This window comes from Squalius cephalus, assembly GCF_949319135.1.
Source record: "Squalius cephalus genome assembly, chromosome: 7".
Classification (NCBI taxonomy): Eukaryota; Metazoa; Chordata; class Actinopteri; order Cypriniformes; family Leuciscidae; genus Squalius; species Squalius cephalus.
This window is the reverse complement of record NC_137128.1, coordinates 34,294,606-34,315,446: the sequence shown is the minus strand read 5'-3', so window position 1 is coordinate 34,315,446 and position 20,841 is coordinate 34,294,606. Positions and strand designations below refer to the sequence as shown.

General features: G+C 40.2%; 1 protein-coding gene across 1 annotated transcript in view; it reads left to right on the top strand.

Annotated features, from left to right (window-relative positions):
- The window catches only part of skila (SKI-like proto-oncogene a), a 31,727-nt gene that overhangs the window by 6,902 nt on the left and 3,984 nt on the right, over nt 1-20,841 (top strand). Inside the window, exons 3-6 of the mRNA XM_079877769.1 lie at nt 14,369-14,461; nt 16,170-16,255; nt 17,941-18,086; nt 19,702-19,964. Coding sequence (XP_079733895.1) covers nt 14,369-14,461; nt 16,170-16,255; nt 17,941-18,086; nt 19,702-19,964 — 588 coding nt within the window. The remainder of the gene's footprint in view (nt 1-14,368; nt 14,462-16,169; nt 16,256-17,940; nt 18,087-19,701; nt 19,965-20,841) is intronic.

Below are 20,841 nucleotides of genomic sequence, written 5' to 3'. Positions count from 1 at the left end.
ATAAATATATACATATTTACGAATAAATAGTTTAATTTATTTTATTTTATTTTCAATTTAGTTTCCACTCTATCAATTACTCTATATGTTAGTTTTTCAAGTTTATTTTAGTGCAGTCAAAGTAATACACTGAGGCTTGGTTTCACAGACAGGGCTTAGATTAAGCCAAACATACCGCGTCATCTTTAAAGAACGATCAACTTTTACGTACGCCAGGTGACCTGTAAATGCGAAAAAACTGTTTCCACAATTTTTCTTTTTCAAATTGCCTGAAAAACCACCTCATGTGAACGTAAAAGCTTTTTTGCGTTAAATGGGAGTTTTTGATAAATTGACGTCTTTCCATTGGGCGTATTTTCAATACGCAATTTCAATTTGCGTAATTCGAAGGGTAATGGAAACGCGGCTAGTGTAGTGGCCTAATAGTTAGTAGGGCTGGGTATTGACACAAATTTCACAATTCGATTCGATTTCGATTCACAAGCTTGCAATTCGATTCGATTTCGATTACGATTCGATTCGATTCAATATCGATTATTTTGGATATCAGGTAAAATACATTGCAAATTTTCTCAAGGAAAACAAATCTCTTAACTATTATTGTAACGGAGTCAGTTGTAGCCTATAGGCTTCATTAGCCTACTATAATATTGAAGGTAAAAATGAATTGATTTGTATACAAACACTTAAAATACACTTATTTATTTTTATAATAATAAAGTTATATGAAATTATATAAAAATTTAAATGGTGGCTGTCATAAAAAACTTTCCAGATTTATTCAAACATGCATTAAATATTGAAGAACATTAAACATTATAATGAATATGTAATATGGTGCATATATTTAACAAAATGCTCCTCTCTAGAGTAAATTTTTCTAGCTGACTAACGAGTTTATGGTCACTGGATATATGGTTTTTCTGAGGTAAATGTGAGTTACATGACATTGTTTACTAACGTCTTTCCACGGTTGAAACAGTGATTGAGCGATTCCATGTGACATGATACGGACTTCGATAAGTTGTACTCTATCTTTTAACACACTTTCAGATGCTCATTCATGTTTATTTCGCGCTGTAACTGGTGTTATTAAGGTGGAAGAGAAGATCATCTGCTGCTTCTCTTGAGCTGAGCTGCGCCAGAGCAATCTCACGCCACAGCGCCAAAACGGTAATTATGTTTTTGAATTTCGTAAGAAAATGGACGTAATTTGAAATCTGAGACTTTGTTTCATATCAATAATAACAAAGCACAAAGATGATTGCGATTTATTGGATTGGATGCGCGCAACAATGTTCCATTCATTCATCAACTGAAAACAGGATGACTAATCGATTCTTGGGATTTAAGAATCGATATCGTTTCGTAAAAATGAGAATCGATTAAAATCGAGAAATCGATATTTTTTGCCCAGCCCTAATAGTTAGCAGCATGTATACGCCACCAACACGCTTTTGCTGCTCATGTTGGCGACACAAGTTTGAGACATTTAGGCCTGTGACATTACCTGATCTGTTTCTCCCCATCATTTCCTATTTCATTTTGTTTACCTAATCATGCCATTTTGGTCTGTGTTTGTTTGTTTGTTTGTTTGTTTGTTTGTTTGTATGATTGTATGTCAGTGATAGACAGGCCGCTGTGATGGTTTGAGGTTTGGTGTGTACCTTGTAGACGTGTCTGGCAGACAGATGGAGTCCTGTCGATCTCCCACTGAGGCCAAAACAGCGGCTGCGGTGCAGACACTAGACAGCTGCCTCTCTCTCTCTCTCTCTCTCTCTCTCTCTCTCTCTCTCTCTCTCTCTCTCTCTCTCTCTCTCTCTCTCTCTCTCTCTCTCTCTCTCTCTCTCTCTCGTTGTCTTTCTCTTTCGTTCACTCTCTTTTTGTCTTTCTGTCTTCCTTTTTGTAATTGTGAAATCAGTGACTTCATGCACCACAGGCAAGGATGCCAATTCTCCACCATTGTGCTCTCCTATTTCCACTTTGTTTTTCTTTCCTCTCTTTTAAAATCTATGAGAGAAAAGCTGTCATTTTCCTGTCTGAATATGTTTTCTTCTCTCATCTTTCACCTCGACCACATACCTCGTTTGTGACGTACCTTCCTTGTCAGACTTCTCTCTCTCTTTTTCCTCTCTGTCAGCCGCAGTCCTTCTTTTTGCTTTGCTGTTTCCATTTCGTCACGTGTCTATCATTTATACAACAGTTAGTTCTGGTCCTCTCATTTGATTTGATAGGCTATTTGTTTTTTTAAAGCCTTAGAATCTTTAACTATTTGAATAACTCAGGCTGTCAACTTGTGTGTTGATTGGTGACAACTGTTGATCCTGCTTTGGCTTAGTTTGCAAATTTGGCTAATTTTGGAGGAAAATTTTAACCCTCATGTGAAACTCCTGATTGCACCGGTTCCTATTGAAATGACTAGATTTTGCTCATGAAATTTTGCCAAGAAATGGTAAATGTGATTGCACCTTTAGGCTGATATTATGGAGGGCTTCACTGTGGATGGTTCGGTCTTATATTTTCTGCCTGGCATTTTCAGCAATCTGAAGAACACGATATTGTACCTCGGGAACTTTATCTTCATGTGGCCTGTGTTCGGTGAGAGATTGAAGGGTAATGAAAGGTTAGAGGTGGGAGAGGCTCAGGATTTTGTCTGTTTGATCGAGGATGTTGAGCTCAGGGTTTGCTCCAGTGTAAATATCAGAGACTCCAGTGGATGCAACTCGGCCCCTCAAAATAAGCAGCCGAATGACCTAATCAGTCTCTGTTTACATAAGGGGAGCGGAGACCAGTGAGTGTGTGTTTATGGGAGTGAGGGAGAGAGTGATTGAGGAGGACTATTGATCTGGCTGAAGTGGATGAATTCAGTAGACACTAACTGTGTGTGTAGGAGAGAGACAGAGACAAGTTAAAGAAAAGTGAGACTGGTTTGCAACGTGTTCTAACCAGGTCTAGTGTTTCTGTCTTGAATAAAAATGACAAAATCTTTGATAATCAGAACTTATTTGATGTTTGAATAACATATGGCTATGTGAAGCAGGATTTTGGACCAATGAGATTTCACTGTAGGAGGGGCTTCACTGAATGAGGCAGCAGAAATGTAATATTCTGGTCAGGATACAATGTCAGACTAGTTGTGTAAAGAGTAGTCTGTTCGCACGCCCACATACACGAATGCCAAAACGCTAGTGCATACAAATGTGTACACTAATATGAAGAGACTAGCTGACAAATGCATATTTACTTAAATGGATGAACATAGAGAATGGACAGGTGTGCACATCCATTGCCCCTAAGCAGCTATATACCTGATGAGAGATGGGTAGATAAAGGAATGAATAATATTGTGGGAAATGGAAAAAAAATAGGAGAAAGAGATCAGGTTCAGCTCAGGACATGCTGGCAGTGGCTGGCTTCAGCAACCTTTACCCTTTACTTTTGCTCTACTCTTGGTGAAGCGTTCATTTCTCAATATCACCACAGTGCTTCGAAGCTGTCCATGTGCTCAGGCGCTCACACACTCCAAGCACCGTTCATTTATTTCCAACTGTTTGTCCTCATGCACAAACAAATCACTAACTAACCCTAAAGCCCCCCAAAAAAGCACACACTCTGTGATTTGGCAATCTGTCCTATTTATATAAAGCCCAGAGTTCCTGTTGGCCGTTAAGACAACATACTCCTCCCTGTTGGCTCAACATTCGGATGCTGTGGGCAGATTGGGGGCCCTGCTCTTTGTGCTCAAGCTGGGAATATTGTTGTACCGGTCTTTCGCCAAGTCCCTGGAGATGAGCCAGCAGCCAGAACAGCCCCAGGACGGACTGCAGACCAAGGCTAACCCAAATTTGTCAAGACATGCTTGACTATTCAGCCAGGTGGTTCAACTGCCATGTTGAGCATTAGTTAGAGAAATCTCATGCGTGCAAAAGACAAGAGCTATGCTATCATATATTAATATGATAGTATTTTGTGTCATATTAGCACTTATGGCAGCATTACATGTATTTTTCATTGATAGGGCATGGGAATGAGCTCAGAGCAAAAAATTATTGAAGATGGTTGATAAAGCAAGAAAAATGTTGATTATACTTTATGCTTTTGGCAGACATTTTTATCCAAAATGACTTGCATTTAATTCAAGGTATACTTTTTATCATGCGTTGGTATTGCTAGCACCATTCTCTATTGTTTGAGCTACATATATGCATTTAATATAATATTAAAATTACCAGAATGACTTTACAAGTAAAGACACAAATATGCTGTTCACACAAGCAACAGCGTTCTGTCTTTTTACTGGTAAGAGACCATTCACACATCTGCTCCAAAATACTGGTAAATTCTGGGATGTCGGTCATTGGAAGTGATCTTTAAACGCCACGCTGGTGTTTTCATCCGCCCGCATGAGGAGAAGCGCTTTAGTTTTTTAGTTTAGTAACAAGTTTTTGCTCTTAAAAACACTAGACGCGCATAATGGTATCAAAAGCTTACTGTAAACAGTGCTGAGTAATCACGTCATCTCCATTAGAACTTTATGATTGGCCCAAAGCAGACCTCTTGCGTCAGCACGTTCTGACTTCGTACGGTTTTGACGATTTACCGGTAACTTCCCTTTTGATTTCTGAAAAGATCCTGTTCACACATGATCTCTACTGGTATATTACCGGTAAAGACTGTATGTGTGAAAAAGGCTAATGTCCCCTTGAAACATTAAACATCTTAACATCTTCGTAAATATTTCAACATCTCTTGACATCTGCATGTTCTTAAGACTATTGATTTAAATAATTTGTTCCATTTTATTCTTACTGACCGCCAGAGACATTTATAGATATAATGTGTAATATGAAATTTTCTGCTTCCTGTCTGACTGCCATAGATCTACTATGGCTTTATCTGATGATATTCTTCTACCCCCTCTTTGAAAAACCAGTGCAGTGTTAGTCTTCATGTAACAGGGACATAATAGGAGTCCGTCGTCCTAACTGGGACACAAGCGGAGTCAGTGTCCCTCTGCCCCAGATAAAACCATCTGACTGTGCTGGCTAGTGATTCATCTTAATGTCCTCTTGTAAAACACCGAGAGTGTTGTGATTATGTGCTCACACTGTGGTCGGACCCTCTTTTGATGTAATGCAATGCAGAGGCCACGGTTATCTTGCTTCATCAGGAAAGCTGCCAAAAATGGGTCATGAAGATGCTTCCTGCAGTTATCCTGTGCTTGTGAGGCACTTTTTTAGTGTGAAACTGCTGTTTTCGACCCCCGGTTCACCACAATCTCATTAGACTGCATATTTTCCTCCCATTACTGCAGTGCTCTTGTTTCCTAACGCCAAGCTCATCCCAAAGGAAGATGTGTCATTCTGCAGACAGCTCCAAAGACACACTCAGAACACCACTGGGTTGTGATTAATGCACTGGCACGCTACATACAGCTACCTGTTCTGTAAATCTCTCTCTTTTGAATCTCCTCCCATTTGAGACTGTATTTGCCAAACCATCAGAAAATGCGATTGAGGGGCAGGATGCCGTAGGAGAACATTCCCCTCCCCTCTCATCTCTTCCCTCCTCTCCCTGCGGAGGCTCTAAACGTAGACTCGCTCTTCTCTCCTGGCTGTATGAGGACAGTCTGTTCCAAGCTTGCATCAAGCTGGGGGATTCCTCAACCTGAACAACAGCACCAGCCTTGCACGTTCATGTCTCACTGGAGAGCAGCACACATTTGACTCGCTGTTACAGGCAAAACAAAGGACAGTCGTACGAGATGTCATTGCTTTGATTGACTGTCCATCTGTCCAGTAATTATTGATCTCTAATATACAAGACATCCTCTCTATTGATCTCTCCCAGAAAGCAGTCCCACATGTCTGAAATACATCAGTCCCCATTTATGTCTTGTCTCAGCATGTATCAGCTCTTTAATGTGATGGCAGACTTACTATTAAAATTGAATTTTTTTTTATTCTACTGTCATGAAGCATCAGTTTGAAGAGAATTTTTAGGGGAAGGAGGATATAAAAATAAGTAATAAGGTTAATAGTTGTTTTAATGTGCTTACATTGATTCTTACGCTACAACTTGTGTATTATTTGAGCGGTTTAAATAAATTTTACGGTTGTTTTAGGTGTTAGGCTACATTGTCATGGCAAAGAAGTTGGGTTTAATTACACAGATAAGGTTAGTAAGTGATTTATCACACTACAATCATATCATTTTCATCTTGTGGCTATACTTTTGAAACTGAGTATTTTAATGTTTACAGATTAGCCCATTTACTTCCACTGTAAGTGCCTCAAAGTAAGCCATATTTGGACAAGGACAAGTTGAAATAGTATCCATTTTGTGTCAAGTGCTGTCAGTTGAGCTTAGCTTGAACCTGTATAGAACCTGGAATATTCCTTTAATGGCAGAGACATTTGAAGGCATCTCTATCATCCCCTTAAAAAATGTAATTCTATAATTAATTACTCACCCTCATGTCGTTCAAAGCCTGTAAGACTTTCGTTCATCTTCGGAACACAAATGAAGATCTTTGTGATGAAATCTGAGAGCTAAAAATAATTGTATTCAGCAGGAAAGCATTCATTTAATCGAAAGTGGCAAATTTTCTATTCCAAAAAAATGCTGTTCTTTTGAAAAAATATTAAGCAGCGCAACTCTTTTCAACACTGATAATAATAAGAAATGTTTCTTGAGCAGAAAATCAGCATATTAGAATCATTTCTGAAGGATCATGTGATCCTTGCGGTTTTACTGTATTTTTGATCAGATAAAGCAGCCTTGGTGAGCATAAGAGAAATCTTTCAAAAACAAAAAAATCCTGTCGACTCATTTGAATGGTAGTGTTGTTTTGTGGCTTTTAACCCACGTATGTGCCTTGAGGTTAACCTATAAAGGTAATGTATGATGGAAATATTTTGCATTGCAAAGAGTGTTTTGGGGGTGTCAGCTGTGCCATTTTGTCTGAAAGGGCATATGTTTGTTTATTTTGTCTAAAAATGACGCCTGACACCCTGCGTGTGACGTTGTCCTGTTCTCCTCTCCTTTATCTTCTGATATGTATTGAGTTTGATTGATGATTGATAGTGTGTGAGGGTTTATGTACTCTGGTAACGGTGTGGATGTGTGCTGACAGCTTCCTCTTGTTGGGGATGGGAAGGACACTGCTCTTCTCTCTCTCTCTTTTTTTCAACTCCTTTTCTCTATGCAAAGCCAGTCACTGTGGCCCCTAACAGGCTATGCCATGCAAAATGCATGAGCCGCCTTGTGTAGAGTGAAATTGTGTGTGCGTGTGCGCTGTCTGCAGCTTAAATCCTGCGTATGAGACTCAGCTCTCTGTGGGTGGGCAGTTGCTCGTTCTCTCTCTCCCTCGCTCTGTCTCTCTTTCACTGTCGGTCTGTCTTTCTCTCTCTCTGGGGCGGTTGAAGATGGCAGAAGTGAAATGCACTGCCAGTTTCATGTGTCAAGCTGCCATGTTGGTGAATCTCCTGTGCCATGCACACAGTTTAATGACATGCACCTATAGAGACCGGCTCTCTCTCTGCCTCTCACGCATCTAACATAATGTTTGTGTATGCTTTGATTTAGGCTATATATCAGATATCAGACATCTTTCATATTTTTCCATAACCAACTGGTTGAGTTAGTGTCTGACAGAAAAATATCAACAAATAATTAGGCTTAATATAACTAGAATTAGCCTTGATTCGTGCATTTTTCTTGACGGGCTGATATGTTGGGAGTCTGGGACTTTTCTTTATTTTTTTTTTTATTTTTTTTATTAACTAGTAGGATTTAATCTTACCTCATAGCCATGAAACAAGATTCGCCACTTACTATTGCTTGTCAGAGTTGTGTGATATTAGGGTAGGAACATTCTCATTCTAGAGAGCATTTAATTGGACAAAAATGTGAGAATGCAGAACGAGTCATTAATACGTTGTCTGTATTCGAGAAGAGAAATGCTTATATAATTTTGTCAGTTTAGAACTACACTAGCATATAGATTAACCTCAAGGCTAACATACATGGGCAAACATGTAACAAACATACATTATGTTTTTGAAAGAAGTCTCTTATAGTCACAAAGGCTGATCAAAAATAGTAAAAACAGTAATATTGTGAAATATTACATTTTAAAATAGAATTGTAATTTCTAAATACAGTTTTCTATTTGAATATATTTAAAAAATGTAATTTATTCCTGTGGTGGCGAAGCTGAATTTTCAACTGTCATTACTCTAGTCTTCAGTGTCTAATTATGTTCTAATATCCTGATTTGCTGCTCAAGAAAGGTTTCTTATCATTAATTTTGTCTTTACGCTCACTTTTGATGAATTTGATGTATTCTTGCTGATTAAAAGTATTAATTTCTTTAAAAAAAATCTTACTGACCCCAAACTCTTTAACAATAATGTAGTATTATGAATTCACGGGGTCCTTTAGACCCCACAATTAGACACACACAGTTTGTCTGAAAAGGTTTTTTTTAGTATGCTAGTGCTTTAACACTTTATAACAGCCTGCTAAAACAAAAAAAAAACAAAATTCTCAAGAAGTTGGGTTTCAAAATGAATTTTTAAAGGTGTCAGCCATCTTGGCCAGTAGTATCAATCATGCGCTTTAGTACATTTTTCATTGGTGTTTGTACAAAAACTGCAGAGCCTAGCTGGTCAAAATGGATCCACGGTGGCCATAACCACCTTCATAATATGGCGCTGAGGTTCACAGCTGCCACGCGAACATCCAGATGTTTGTTTTGTCCTGTCCTCTTTTGTTTTTGCCCTTTTGACCAAAGCTCTCACGGACTGTGTGTGTGTCCTGCCGAGAGAGGAAGGTCACATTCTGCCCCTCTTGCATCCTACAGAGAGCAGCGTGGGCCGTTTCCAACGTCAGAGTGTGATGACTCTGGTTGAGCCCTGACAGCAGCTTCTGAAATGAGCTGTAGGGTGCCACAGCCCAAAGAACACACTCCTCAGAGACTCATCTCCATCGAGACTGCGTCTGCCAATGTTTTTGTGCGTGTGCGAGTAAGTGTGGGTGCGTGTTAGCCTAGCGTAGCCGCGCCATGGGAGGCTTATGTGGTTGCTGCTTTTCACCGGTGCACACTTGAGAGTACTCGGTTCTAACACGCGTGCATACAGATCTCCCATTCATAGGCCTATTTAAAGCTGCCTGTGTGTAGGAAAGGGAACAGGCAGAGCTCTGTTTGAATCAGTGAAATCTGAGAGCAGGAGAGGGGAGAGACCATTCCTCTGTGTGTTTACGGCTCTCAGCCCTCCAAGCCGATCCGTGATCACCGGCACAGTATGTTAGTTTTGCGTATGCTAGTATGCGAGTGGATAACTCGGTCACCCGTGTGTGTGTGTGTGTGTGGCTCTTATCAGGTCGTATGTTGTAGATTAAACGGTGGATGTGTGTAGACGGGAAGGGCAGACAGACAGGCAGACTGTGCACTATTGATGACCACGTCTAGACGGAATGTTCGTCTCCCTCCCTCTTCTCTTAAAAAATTTGCCCTAGGCTGCCAGCCAAATCCTCTCAGGAATGAGCACGTCTGAGCCTGTGTGTTTGATCCCTGTGAGAGTGTGTTTTGATATTTAGAGGCACGTTGTTTGCTCGGGTTTTTGCGCAAGTGTTTTAGTTTGATTATGAATGTTTGAGTGTGTTTTTGTACGACGTGGATTTTAGTACTCCAGTGTGTGAGTATAGGCGTCATAGGTAATGTCAGGAATGCATGTTTACTTTATGTGCAAAACCATACTGGCCATGAGCACTTCCAGGTCAGCTTTCACTATCGAATTCACTCCTAAAAGATTTAGGTGACAACCAAATTTACATTAAATCCACATAATGTTGCTGTATTTATTCGGGAGTGATTCTGTCTGTTCTATACACACATGGGGCCTTAATCAAGAATTTTTTGTTAATTGTATTCTTGCGCAAGTTGTTACATTTGATTTAAGTGGGGCAATTCACATTTGAATGAATGTACATTTAAATTTATCTGCTTGTGTTTCAGGAAAAAGACACACGGAATGATCATTTTGGGGATATTTATCACATTTAAGTGTCCAACATACTCATATATTCACACGTTTCGTTGATGATTGATGCTATGTAATATTTTTAGGGCTGTCAAAAGATTAATCGCGATTAATCGCATCCAAAATAAAAGTTTGTGTTTACATAATATATGTGTGTGTACTGTGTATAATTATTTTGTATATATAAAATACACACGCATGCATATATATATTTAAGAAATATTTGCATACATATACTGTATATATTTATATATAATTTATATTATATATAATTTTTTTTTTTTTATATATAAATTACACATTTTTCTTAAATATATACAAGCATGTGTGTCTATTTATATATACAAATTTAATTATACACAGTACACACACATATATTATTTAAACACAAACTTTTATTTTGGATGCGATTAATCGCGATTAATCTTTTGACAGTCCTAAATATTTTACATTCTTGTTAAAGAAAAACAGGGAAATTGTCACTGTTTTAGATCTCTCTTTAGTTCCGCCTCTTTTCCTCCGTTTTATCTCCTTATAGCCCGCATCAAGTTGGCCTACATTTGTCCACTGTCCAGCCCACATGGAAAAGATACCTCATCAGAATAGCACGAGTCCCACAATGCAATGCACGAGGCTTTTCCAGTGTGACGAATGAAATGGAAGTAATATCCGCAGTGATTTCCGTGACTCATTATTTGATGTGACATTTTTACATGCACTTGGATTACAAATGCTAAACAAACATTTACTTCTGAGATGACAGCTGGTCTTGCTAACTTAAAGGGATAGCCCCAAAATAAAAATTCTGTCATCATTTACTCATTGAAATTTATCATCTAAATCCAGGTATGGCAAGCAGTTTTTAAGATTTCAGGATTTCCCCATTCAAATAGATAGGACTTGGTCTTGGATGACCAACATAGCTGCCCGGAGGAGTTGCAAAATTGGCCGCTTAATGGACAGATTTTTCTTGAAAGGGACTTTGATAGTATGCAACAAACAACGTGCTAGTCTTCCATTCTGAACACAGCCATTGTTTACAGATTGTAAATGATTTGCGTACTTTTCTTAAGTCAACTTGCCCAATATTTGGTCACCGTGCATCCGGCTCACACATGTCCTCACTCTTTTTTTTCCCTGTAGTGCTAATGATGTGTGAATAGGAGACCTATGGAGGGGGTACAGTGAGGGGCCCCAGCAGCTCTCTGTGTGTTTGTGACTGAAAACTGCACGTATGCGCTGCTTTTTTCGCTTTATACATTCCCTCTGCCAGAGCTGCAACAGATGGACACACAATCACCCTCGCGTGCCGCCTTTCACACGGATTGTGCTAAACTGTGTGTGTGTGAGGTGCTTATAAATGAAAAAGCCACTCATGCTCAGTGTCACTCACAGTTTCACAGATTAAATACTTATACACATGTACACATAAAAACAGGACAGATATGCATAAAATGGCATTCCTAGGGTACACACGCGCTCTCTGAAAGGTCATCGCGTATTATGACTGTGTGAGGTTAGCCTAGATAAGATTCATCATCGGCCCGTGCGGGTTGTTATACTACGCTGTAATTCCCCACTTACAGCGTAGCTGATAAAACGTGCGGGAACTGCAAAGACATTGCGTGTGTTTTTGACTTTTTCTCGTCAACCTCTGTTGATATGTTGTTTTTTCGTAGCTGTTTTCGTCAGGGGATCTCCATTGTTGGTAATAGTGATGTGGTCAGGCTTGTACATGTTACAGTCTTCATTGTCAGAGCCAAAGTAGAATTCGTGTTTGTGTGTCAGTGACCTCATTATGCCCATTTCGAGGGAAAAGACTTGAATTTGATGAGGGTTTAAATTGTTCTGTTAGACCTAGCAGGTTGTTTTGGTGCTCAGGTTAGCGAGCTGACGTGGGCGTACGGGAGATCCGGGGCCAAAAGGAAACAACGCAGACCCTAGTACTGAAGAACGAAGGGTGTGTGCGTACGAACATGCATTTTCTGATGGGTTAGGAGCAGCGGTGGAACGTTTCAAATGAGCGAGCTGCAGGAATGCAAACTCCCACCGTTGTGAGCTGTCTTCCTCTCTCACACACACTTTAGCAGAGTTTTGCATTGTGACAAACAGGCTTTGCATCCTCTGGGTGTTTGAGTGTTGTTGTTCTGATTGCATGTCGAGACATGAGGGATTTGTGTTAGTTACATTTGTCAACGATGCACAAGTAAATAGTGTTACAGAATATGATTGTGTGTGTGTGAGACTTTAACACACTAATTAAAAAGAGATTAGAGATGGGTGAGGTGTTGCGTCCCTGGAAGAGAGCGCGGAGAGAAACTCATAACAACCTGATCCGCAGGATTTGGGATCTTGAGTGACTCAAACGAGAAATAACCGTTTGAGAAAAACTGTCATTTACAAACTGTGTACATTACAATGGCCTTCTCAGCAGACGCTTTCTTACCACATTGTTTATATTTCACGTCGTTTATATATAGTGGATTTATGTCATGTATCTCATTTTTTGCGTCTTGAGAGCATGAGACACCTTTTCCCGTGTAATTTTCTTGTGTCCTTGAGGGGAACAGAGCAATAACTCTCTCAGTAAACAGCGCCCACAGCTTTCGCACAACTATCACAATCACTGCTCGCACCATGTGCTGCAGGCCAGCTAGATAAATCCTCGTTTTTGTGTTTGTTTTGCTGTAAGGTCTTGCGTCAAGGCTGCACTGCATCTAGCATGTGATACAGCAGATTGGAAGCTCTAATATAAAGCAGTGTGTGTGGTGTCTCTATGGCGGTTCAAAATAGCGTACCACTTGTGCTGGTTCTGCAGTGTAGAAAGTAGATACTCTGCATAATATGCTAATTTTCGTGCGCAGAATCCTCACATGACCTAATATAAAATGTACGGTGTCGTACTGTGTCCCCAATGCCATGCACTTGATTTGACCTTCTATTTTCAGTATGATGAACGAATTAAAAGTAATATGCTATTATCTTTTTCTATGACTGATTATTTATTATTTGATTTTTGCACAATTGTGGATTACAAATGCAAAATGTCTATATTTATTTTCTTCTTTATCTCCCCTTGATGAATATTAATTATATATATTACATATTTTATTATATATATTACATTAATACAGATTAATAAAAAGTAAAAACTCAAAATATGAAAAAGGACACTAAGACCCTACAGTATTTTCATTTTCACATATTGAAAGGACGTGGAACTTCTATGAACTCTCTTACATTTGTACTCTCTGTTTGAATATTTTTTTATGTTGTTGCAATAAAAAAGGGGAAAGTATCGTATATACTATTTTCATACAGTATATATTGTACTGTATGCTATTACTCTATTCCAAACATAGCATATTGAACCAGGTTTAAACATTAGAATTGCATACTTGGCTCTTGAGAGATGAGAACCCACAACGTTAACCGAAAACGTGAAGGAGACAGAGTGGGGACTGTGTGATTGCGTGTGTCACGGGTGAGGAGGGAGTGTTGGCTGGGCCTTGAAGTGTGGAGAGATGGGCCGGTAGACATAGTGTGTGCGTGCTTGTCAAGGTTAGACAGGCTCACCACTGCAGTGTGCTCATTGTTTCTGCCCCCCTCGGCAGCTGCCCACCCCTCCCTCATGCTGCAGTCCTCTTCCCTCAAGAAAAACAGCCCTATCTCCTACACGCACATTTTTTTGCGTTTAGCGCCGATGTGTGGGGTTGCCATGTCACCCCACCACCGTACAGCTGCTTTATGTTGTGCGACGACATCGCCATTCATTATTCAGCCTACAGGAAACAGGAGATCCCATAGTTCCCATAGTCTGCAGGAAGTTGTAATTTACTCCAGATAAAACACGTTTCTTCCTCCTCTGGCACCCACCCAACCACTACTGTTAGTGTCTCTGTGATGGAGGGACGAGGATGTGCGTTACACTCTCTGGTTTGCTCTGCCAAATAGAGGATGTTACGGATTATAAACATTAGAAACGCACATATGAATCTTCTGAAGAGAACTGTTATGTCAGATGAGCGTAAGGTCTCTTCCCTTCTGTGTCAGCTATATTAGTCTCTGTCTGTGTCTGATAACCATCAGCACTGAGCTTGCCCCTGATTCGTGCTGTGTGACTCGCACACATATGCACAAGCCCTGCAGCGCGTTTGTTGAATACGTTTAGCAGAGGAGGTGACGGACAGATTGAGTGTGGTGATTTGTGCACAAGCTCTCTGATATCAGATGTATTACGTGTCTCAACGATTGCAGCTAATTGTAAACACTCTTGTGAATAAGGTTGTGCTCATGAAGCATGTGTTTGTGTTTTCTCGCAGAAGGTGGTGGATGACGACAGTCACGGGAGGAAGTCCAGTCCTGCACTCTGCCCACCTAACAGCAAGCTGTCTGATAACGTCCTGGAGAAAAAGGTACTGTCTATGTTACTGCATCGCTTTACACCAAAGTTCCTTTGATGCAAGGCTACTCGCAGGCATCTTGGCAATGGTCCTGGGCAACTATTTTCTACTTTGTATTTTCTCATGTCTTCTTGAATAGAGACCGTCTCAAACCTCCAACTCTGCTTAGTATGAAAGAACAATTAAATCACTAATAAGTAATAATCTGACAAAATTATTTTATAAATTTAGCTTCTTTAGCTGAAATAAACTGTATTGTACACAACTAAACAGCCTCCATATATCTCCAAATGAATTCTTCTTCAAGTGGTCCGTATCCTCCTTGCCTCTGTTTACACGCAGGCACAGAACGGCCTCCCCATTCATCCACACACACCCTCTTCATCATAGAGTCACAGGCTCTCACTATCTTGCTCACTCATACTCATTACAGGCCTCAAAACCGACCTCACCCTTCCTACCCACCCCTAGACAACTCCCTCATTCACACCCCTTCCTCTCGCTCTGTCTTTGACTCACTCAGTCATTCATTTCATTCAGAAATATCTAACTGTACACACACACACACCAGAGACCCAACAGTCATCCTTCTTCTTTTCATTCCGGGTGTTCTAATCAGAAGTGGGCAGGGCCAGGCGTAAACAGGCTCCAAACTGTTTCATGCAAACCATTTTTAGATGAGGGCCTTGTTTATTATTAACATGCACTAACTTTTGAAAGTTCAGGGTTGGTAAGTTATTTTTAAAGGTTTTTAAAGAAGTCTCTACCAAGGCTGCATTTATTTAAGTAAAAACTGTAATATTGTGAAATATTATTACAATTAAAAGAACTGCTTTCTATTTTAATTAAATGTAATTTATTCATGTGATGGCAAAGCTGAATTTTCAGCATCATTACTCCAGTCTTCAGTGTCACATGACACTGTAGAAATCATTCTAATATGCTGATTTGCTGCTTATAAACAATAAACCCTTTTTTTTAAGAATCTTTAATTAATTAAAAGCTTAAAAGAACCGCAATTATTTGAGGTAAATGTCTTTACTGTCACTTTTAATCAGTTGAATGCATCCTTGCTGAATAAAAGTATACATTTCTTTCATTAAAAAAGTTCAAAACAGATAATGCTAAATACAAGTGTACATGAAGTCCAAAAGTTTTTCCACCTTTGAGAGCTTTGTGCTAGTAGTGTAAATATATCCTTTCAAAATCCCTTAACATGAGAAACATCTGAGATACATTTTCAAAACAAGGTGTAAACAGAGCCTCACTTTCCCCCAGTACAGTTTACCAAGCAGTTACATCAAGTCAGAAACCCACCCGGGCTGATTCACTAAATGCTGTCTTTCTCTTATCCTCTTCATTAATGTCTGTCAACCTCTGCTCTGTGGCCACTGATGGATGAGCTCCTCTCATGCATGCATGATATTACAGCAAGATGTTTGTACTGCTCTCTTTGTTTACTCTGCTTCAGGCATCCTCACTGCCCTCACCAAGTTTCCCTCTGTGTGTTTGTACATTTTTGTGTAATTATTGCTGTTCGGCTGCTCCTGCGCAAATGCTCTTGATAATCGGTGTGTAATGAGACCTTAAAGAACTTCTGTATTATTCATGCACAAATGTGTAGACACGTATTTTAAAGCAGCTCAAACAGTCATTTCATATTCAAACGGCCTTAAAGTGCTTCATTAATATTGATATGCACTTGTTTTTGTGTGTACAGGGCAACTCGCAGTCTTCACTGGTTTTCAGTCGACTCTTTCCCGATATCAAAGAAGAACCAGGACACTGCCCCATCGTCCACCCGAGGTATGGCCTTTTTCCCCCAGCATTCCCTTTTGACCTGGGCATTCCCTTGTTTCAGGATTTCAATTGGAAGAAGCAAGTGCATATGATAAAATGGGCAAAATTCCATAGATGTCATATACACTGAATCTAGGGATAAGAATGTCATAGAAAGGGTTTTTTTTTTTTTTTTTTTTGGCCAGTACGAAACACCCCTAGCAACCTCATAACAAATCACTGGCAACCAACAACAATGCCCTAGCATTGCGTTGGCATTATGATGGCATGTGATGGCATTTTCACCACCCATCTTTTCAGACAATGTAAAGATTTATTTAAAATGTCTATTTGCAAACCTCATTGAAGAATAAGACACTTGACCTGAAGGCTTGGAGGCAGTCGACAAGAAAAAAAGTCATTGCATTGCTACCCTGGGAATCCAGAGTTCTCGCGAGAGCACAATTTGAATTTGCTGAGCGAGTTACTCTGGCATTGAGTAATGAGCTGCACCAATCACATCGGTGTATCTGATATAGGCGGGCCAGAGGCGAGCTAAACATGGCTGCGTTCAGCCCCGACAAAACGTTGCACAACGTTTTTTAAACCGAAACGGTGATGTGTTGAACACACTGTTCTGATGACGCAAGAGTTGCAACTATGGCAGCTGAGAAGGCCGTTCTTTGTGAAGAATTTTCGGAGCCTGATGAAGTCGGTATAAATATGTGTTTAATACTACAAAATATGCCCGATGTTACAGTTACTGCACTTGCCGCCCAGAACAAAAGAGAACATCCCAATCGAGTGAAGGGATTGCTGAAACTGAAATGGAAGCACACATCTTACCTAATTCAGACTAAAACACATCTATTTAGCCTCACATACTGACTTTATTTGTAGTTCATACTGTTTTAATACCCTTTATTTTTAGGAAAAGCACTTAATTACCATTGTTTATTTCTAAACCATATGTCATACACTTGCAATGAAGCTAAAAATATAAACAACTACATCATTATGTTGATATCCTATATTTTTACAATAAAACTTACGACAAACATGTCTTTTAATATTCTCAGTTGTTGCGTATACCGAGCTGCATCGAACACATTTGTAAATTACTTTCCTTGAACCCATTGTACGAGTTCACTTTAATACCGTGTGCTTTATATACATGTTGTTGCTGATTGGACTGCAGTTCTGACAAACCCACCAAACAAGAGAAAACGTATCTCAAACCCCGTTGCACACCGGTGCACGCCGTTTCCAGGAAACATGACGTTCAACCCGGAAACCGTAGCAAAACATTTTGAACTTGAACGTGCCCCAGATGACGACAGCACAATAACGACAGTGATTGGTCGTAGTGTTATCCAATTGCGTGCAGTGAGATTTTCAAATGCATGCTTGGTACCGCCCCTCGAGTTGGGCAATTTTCATTACTCAATGCCAGACCCTTAATCTTTCGGATTTGGGTCTGGATTTCCAGGCTATTGCATTGTCACACTTCAGCTAGACCCTTTTTTTTTTTTTTAAATGCTAATTTATTTCCAGTCTGATCTGATTATTGCGATTTAGCGCTGTAGTGCATCATTACCTGCTCAGCTGTACGTGTGAATGGCTTTCTGAGAGCAACAATTCTCCTGTTATTGCTGGAGTTTTCAGTTTCAGTGTTGTATGTGCACTAATCTGAGGGTTTGTTATGTTTGCAGTTACTACCTGTACACGTACGATAAGATGGTGGCCCCTAACGTGTCCCTGCGGAAGGAGGCAGAGGTGAGCCATGAGGTTCTGGGGGCCCTGCTTAAACAGCACTACAGCAGGAGAGCACTCACCCACGACAGCCAGCCCACCACAGGTCAGTACACGCATACTATTTAGTTATCCTAGTAAATTAATCTACATGCATGCACAAAATGTACAAGAATGATGAGGTGAGATGTTTATGGACATGTATGTGTTTGACTGACTCAAAAGGTGAGGAGCTGCTGAAAGTGTCTTGCTAATGATTAGTACAGCTCACATTTTGTTGCCAGTGAAGAGAGAGAATGAAAAGAGGCCGCTGGCTGTCCCTGCGAGTGTCAGATCGCTCTAGAATAGAGTACTGGGGGAGGGGTCTCCAGTCTCCACCGCAGCATACCATATTTCCTCACGTCTCTCTCTCTCTCCTCCTTTCTCTCTGTGCCTCACTTTTCCTTTTCTACACTTTTTGATTCTCTTCAACCCCCTCTGGCCCACCACTCACCTCTCTGTGCTTACAGCTTTCTCGCTCTCTTTTTTTGTGTCCTCTTCTTCTATGTGTCTGTTCTCCATCCTGGATCCCCTTTTCTCTCTTCTCTGTCTATCTTTCTCCCCCCATCTCTCATCCTCAATTGTTTCTCTTTCTTCCATGTACCCGTTCTCCGTTCAGGCTCCCAGTCTCTCTTCATCTCTCTCGTTCTCAACCTGTCTCCCGACTCTCTCCTTTTATCTCTTTCTCTTTCTTCCCCATCTCTTTCTTAATCCGTCTCTCTTTCATGTATTTTTTCTCCATCCAGGCTCCCTCGTCTCTTATTCCTCATCTGTTTTTCTTTCTTTCCTGAGTCGGTATTTTTGTTATATCCACTCATTTGTCATCCTGCCTCCTCTGTCTCTCATTTCTTTTTCTTCCATGTATCTGTTCTCTATCCAAGCTATCCTAGTCTTTCCTTCTTCATCTGTCTCTCTCTTGTTCCCTCTTTTTTTTCCGTTGCGTCTATCCATTCTCTATCCAGGCTCCCCCTTTCTTTTTTCCTTCATCTGTCTGTCTTTCTTCCCCCTGTCCCTCTTCCTCATTCTGTCTGTCTTTTTTCTATGCACCTTTTCTCCATCCTGGGTCCTTTTTCTCCTCTATCTGTCTTGCTTTCTTCCATGTATCCACTCTCTATATGTGCACCCTCTGTATCTCTTCCTCAATCTGTCTCTCTTCTTTCCATGTACTTGTTCTCATCCTTGCTCCCCCGTGTCTCTTCCGTCTCTCGTTCTCCATCTCTGACTCATTCTTCTGAGTGTGACAGACAGGTCTTAGTCACAGTAGAGGCTAGCAGCAGAGCGAGGCTGTTATTCGGCTCTGCAGTGCCAGACCTGCAGCCTGCCTGTCCTACATTTAAATGAGCCGTTTCTCTCACACACACACTCTTTCTCTCTCAGTCCCTATGGACTCCCGTATTGCTCATCTAAACATACATGCTAGGCAGCTGCGGTTTGCCTAGTTCAGGTGATTTGTATGTCAAGCCTGTGTAGCACCTTAGCAGCACTAAAAAAATTCACATCAAGAAAATCTCCACTTTCCACTTGCCTCCCATTTCTGTGTGATACGTTCCCCTCTATGCTGACCTTCAAAAAGAGACACCCACAGAGAATTAGTCACACAGACTTTTAGCACACGACAGATAAAGGTGTGTGTGTGTGTGTGATTGCGTGAGTGTGGTTAACTCTTCTTCCCTTTCCCTCAGATCTTCCCGCATCTCCTTCCTCTGTCGCAGAGGAGGCCAAATCCCACCACGCGGGCGAATCGCACGAGCGCCGCCAACCTCCTCCGCCAGTCGCCATGGAGACTAGCTCGGGCGGCAAGCAGCACGCCCCCATTCCCATGGCGGGAAAAGACAGCGGAACAGAGGACGACAAGGACAGGATCATGCTGGAGATTGTGCAGATGTATCGGCGGCAGCAAGAGAAGCTCAATTCCACCCTTCAGAAACAGCTGCAGCTGGAGATGGTGAGACGCATCCCTACCTAAATCATCCCTACCCGAGACACAGAGGCTCTGTTCCAAACTCTAATGAGCTCTGTGTCTGCTGTCTACATAGGCAGCAATCTTCTAAGGATGCGTGATAACTCATAAGTAACTTATTGGCTTCGTACTCTTGACTAATGCTCACAGTTGATTACAATAGAGACTGATGTTAACGTGCTAACAGTGCAGTACTCTAATAATGTGTTTAATTAAATATAAATTAAAGGTGACCATATATATTTAATGTGTAAGACCGATTTATATTTTGTTGGGAAAAAAATATTAAGCATGATTTTAAAATGACAACATGGTGTTTCTACAATTAAGTAATTGGCTTTTATGTGGTCACTTGACTAAATTACCTGGGAATTTTTATTTTCTATAAAGTTGACTCTTTTTTTCTGGTCACTATTAAAGAAAATAAGATAGAAACTTATATAAACCTATTTCTTATTGTTAAAAACTGGAGCTAACAATAGAATACAATCACTGAATAATGCTTAAGAAGGAATAATGAAAGTAGTAATATCAAATTGAGTAAATGTGTTTTTTTATTAAAACATTTAATTTAGATTAGATGAATTATATCCTACCTTAATACAAGCACCTTTGCACACCCTAGTTTGAAACCCCCTGCCCTTATGTTTCATAAGCACAAATAATATATGGCAAATACACAATTAATAAAATTGTCCATTTTTAATTTTGATGCAATTTTTATCTATACATTTTATATATGTATACACACTGATGCATAAATATGTGCATATACAATGCATATTCATAATTATTTCCTGCTGCCATTTTGGATGAAAATCATTAAGCTTGTCGTATTGCATCTGGGATTGCTTCATCCGCA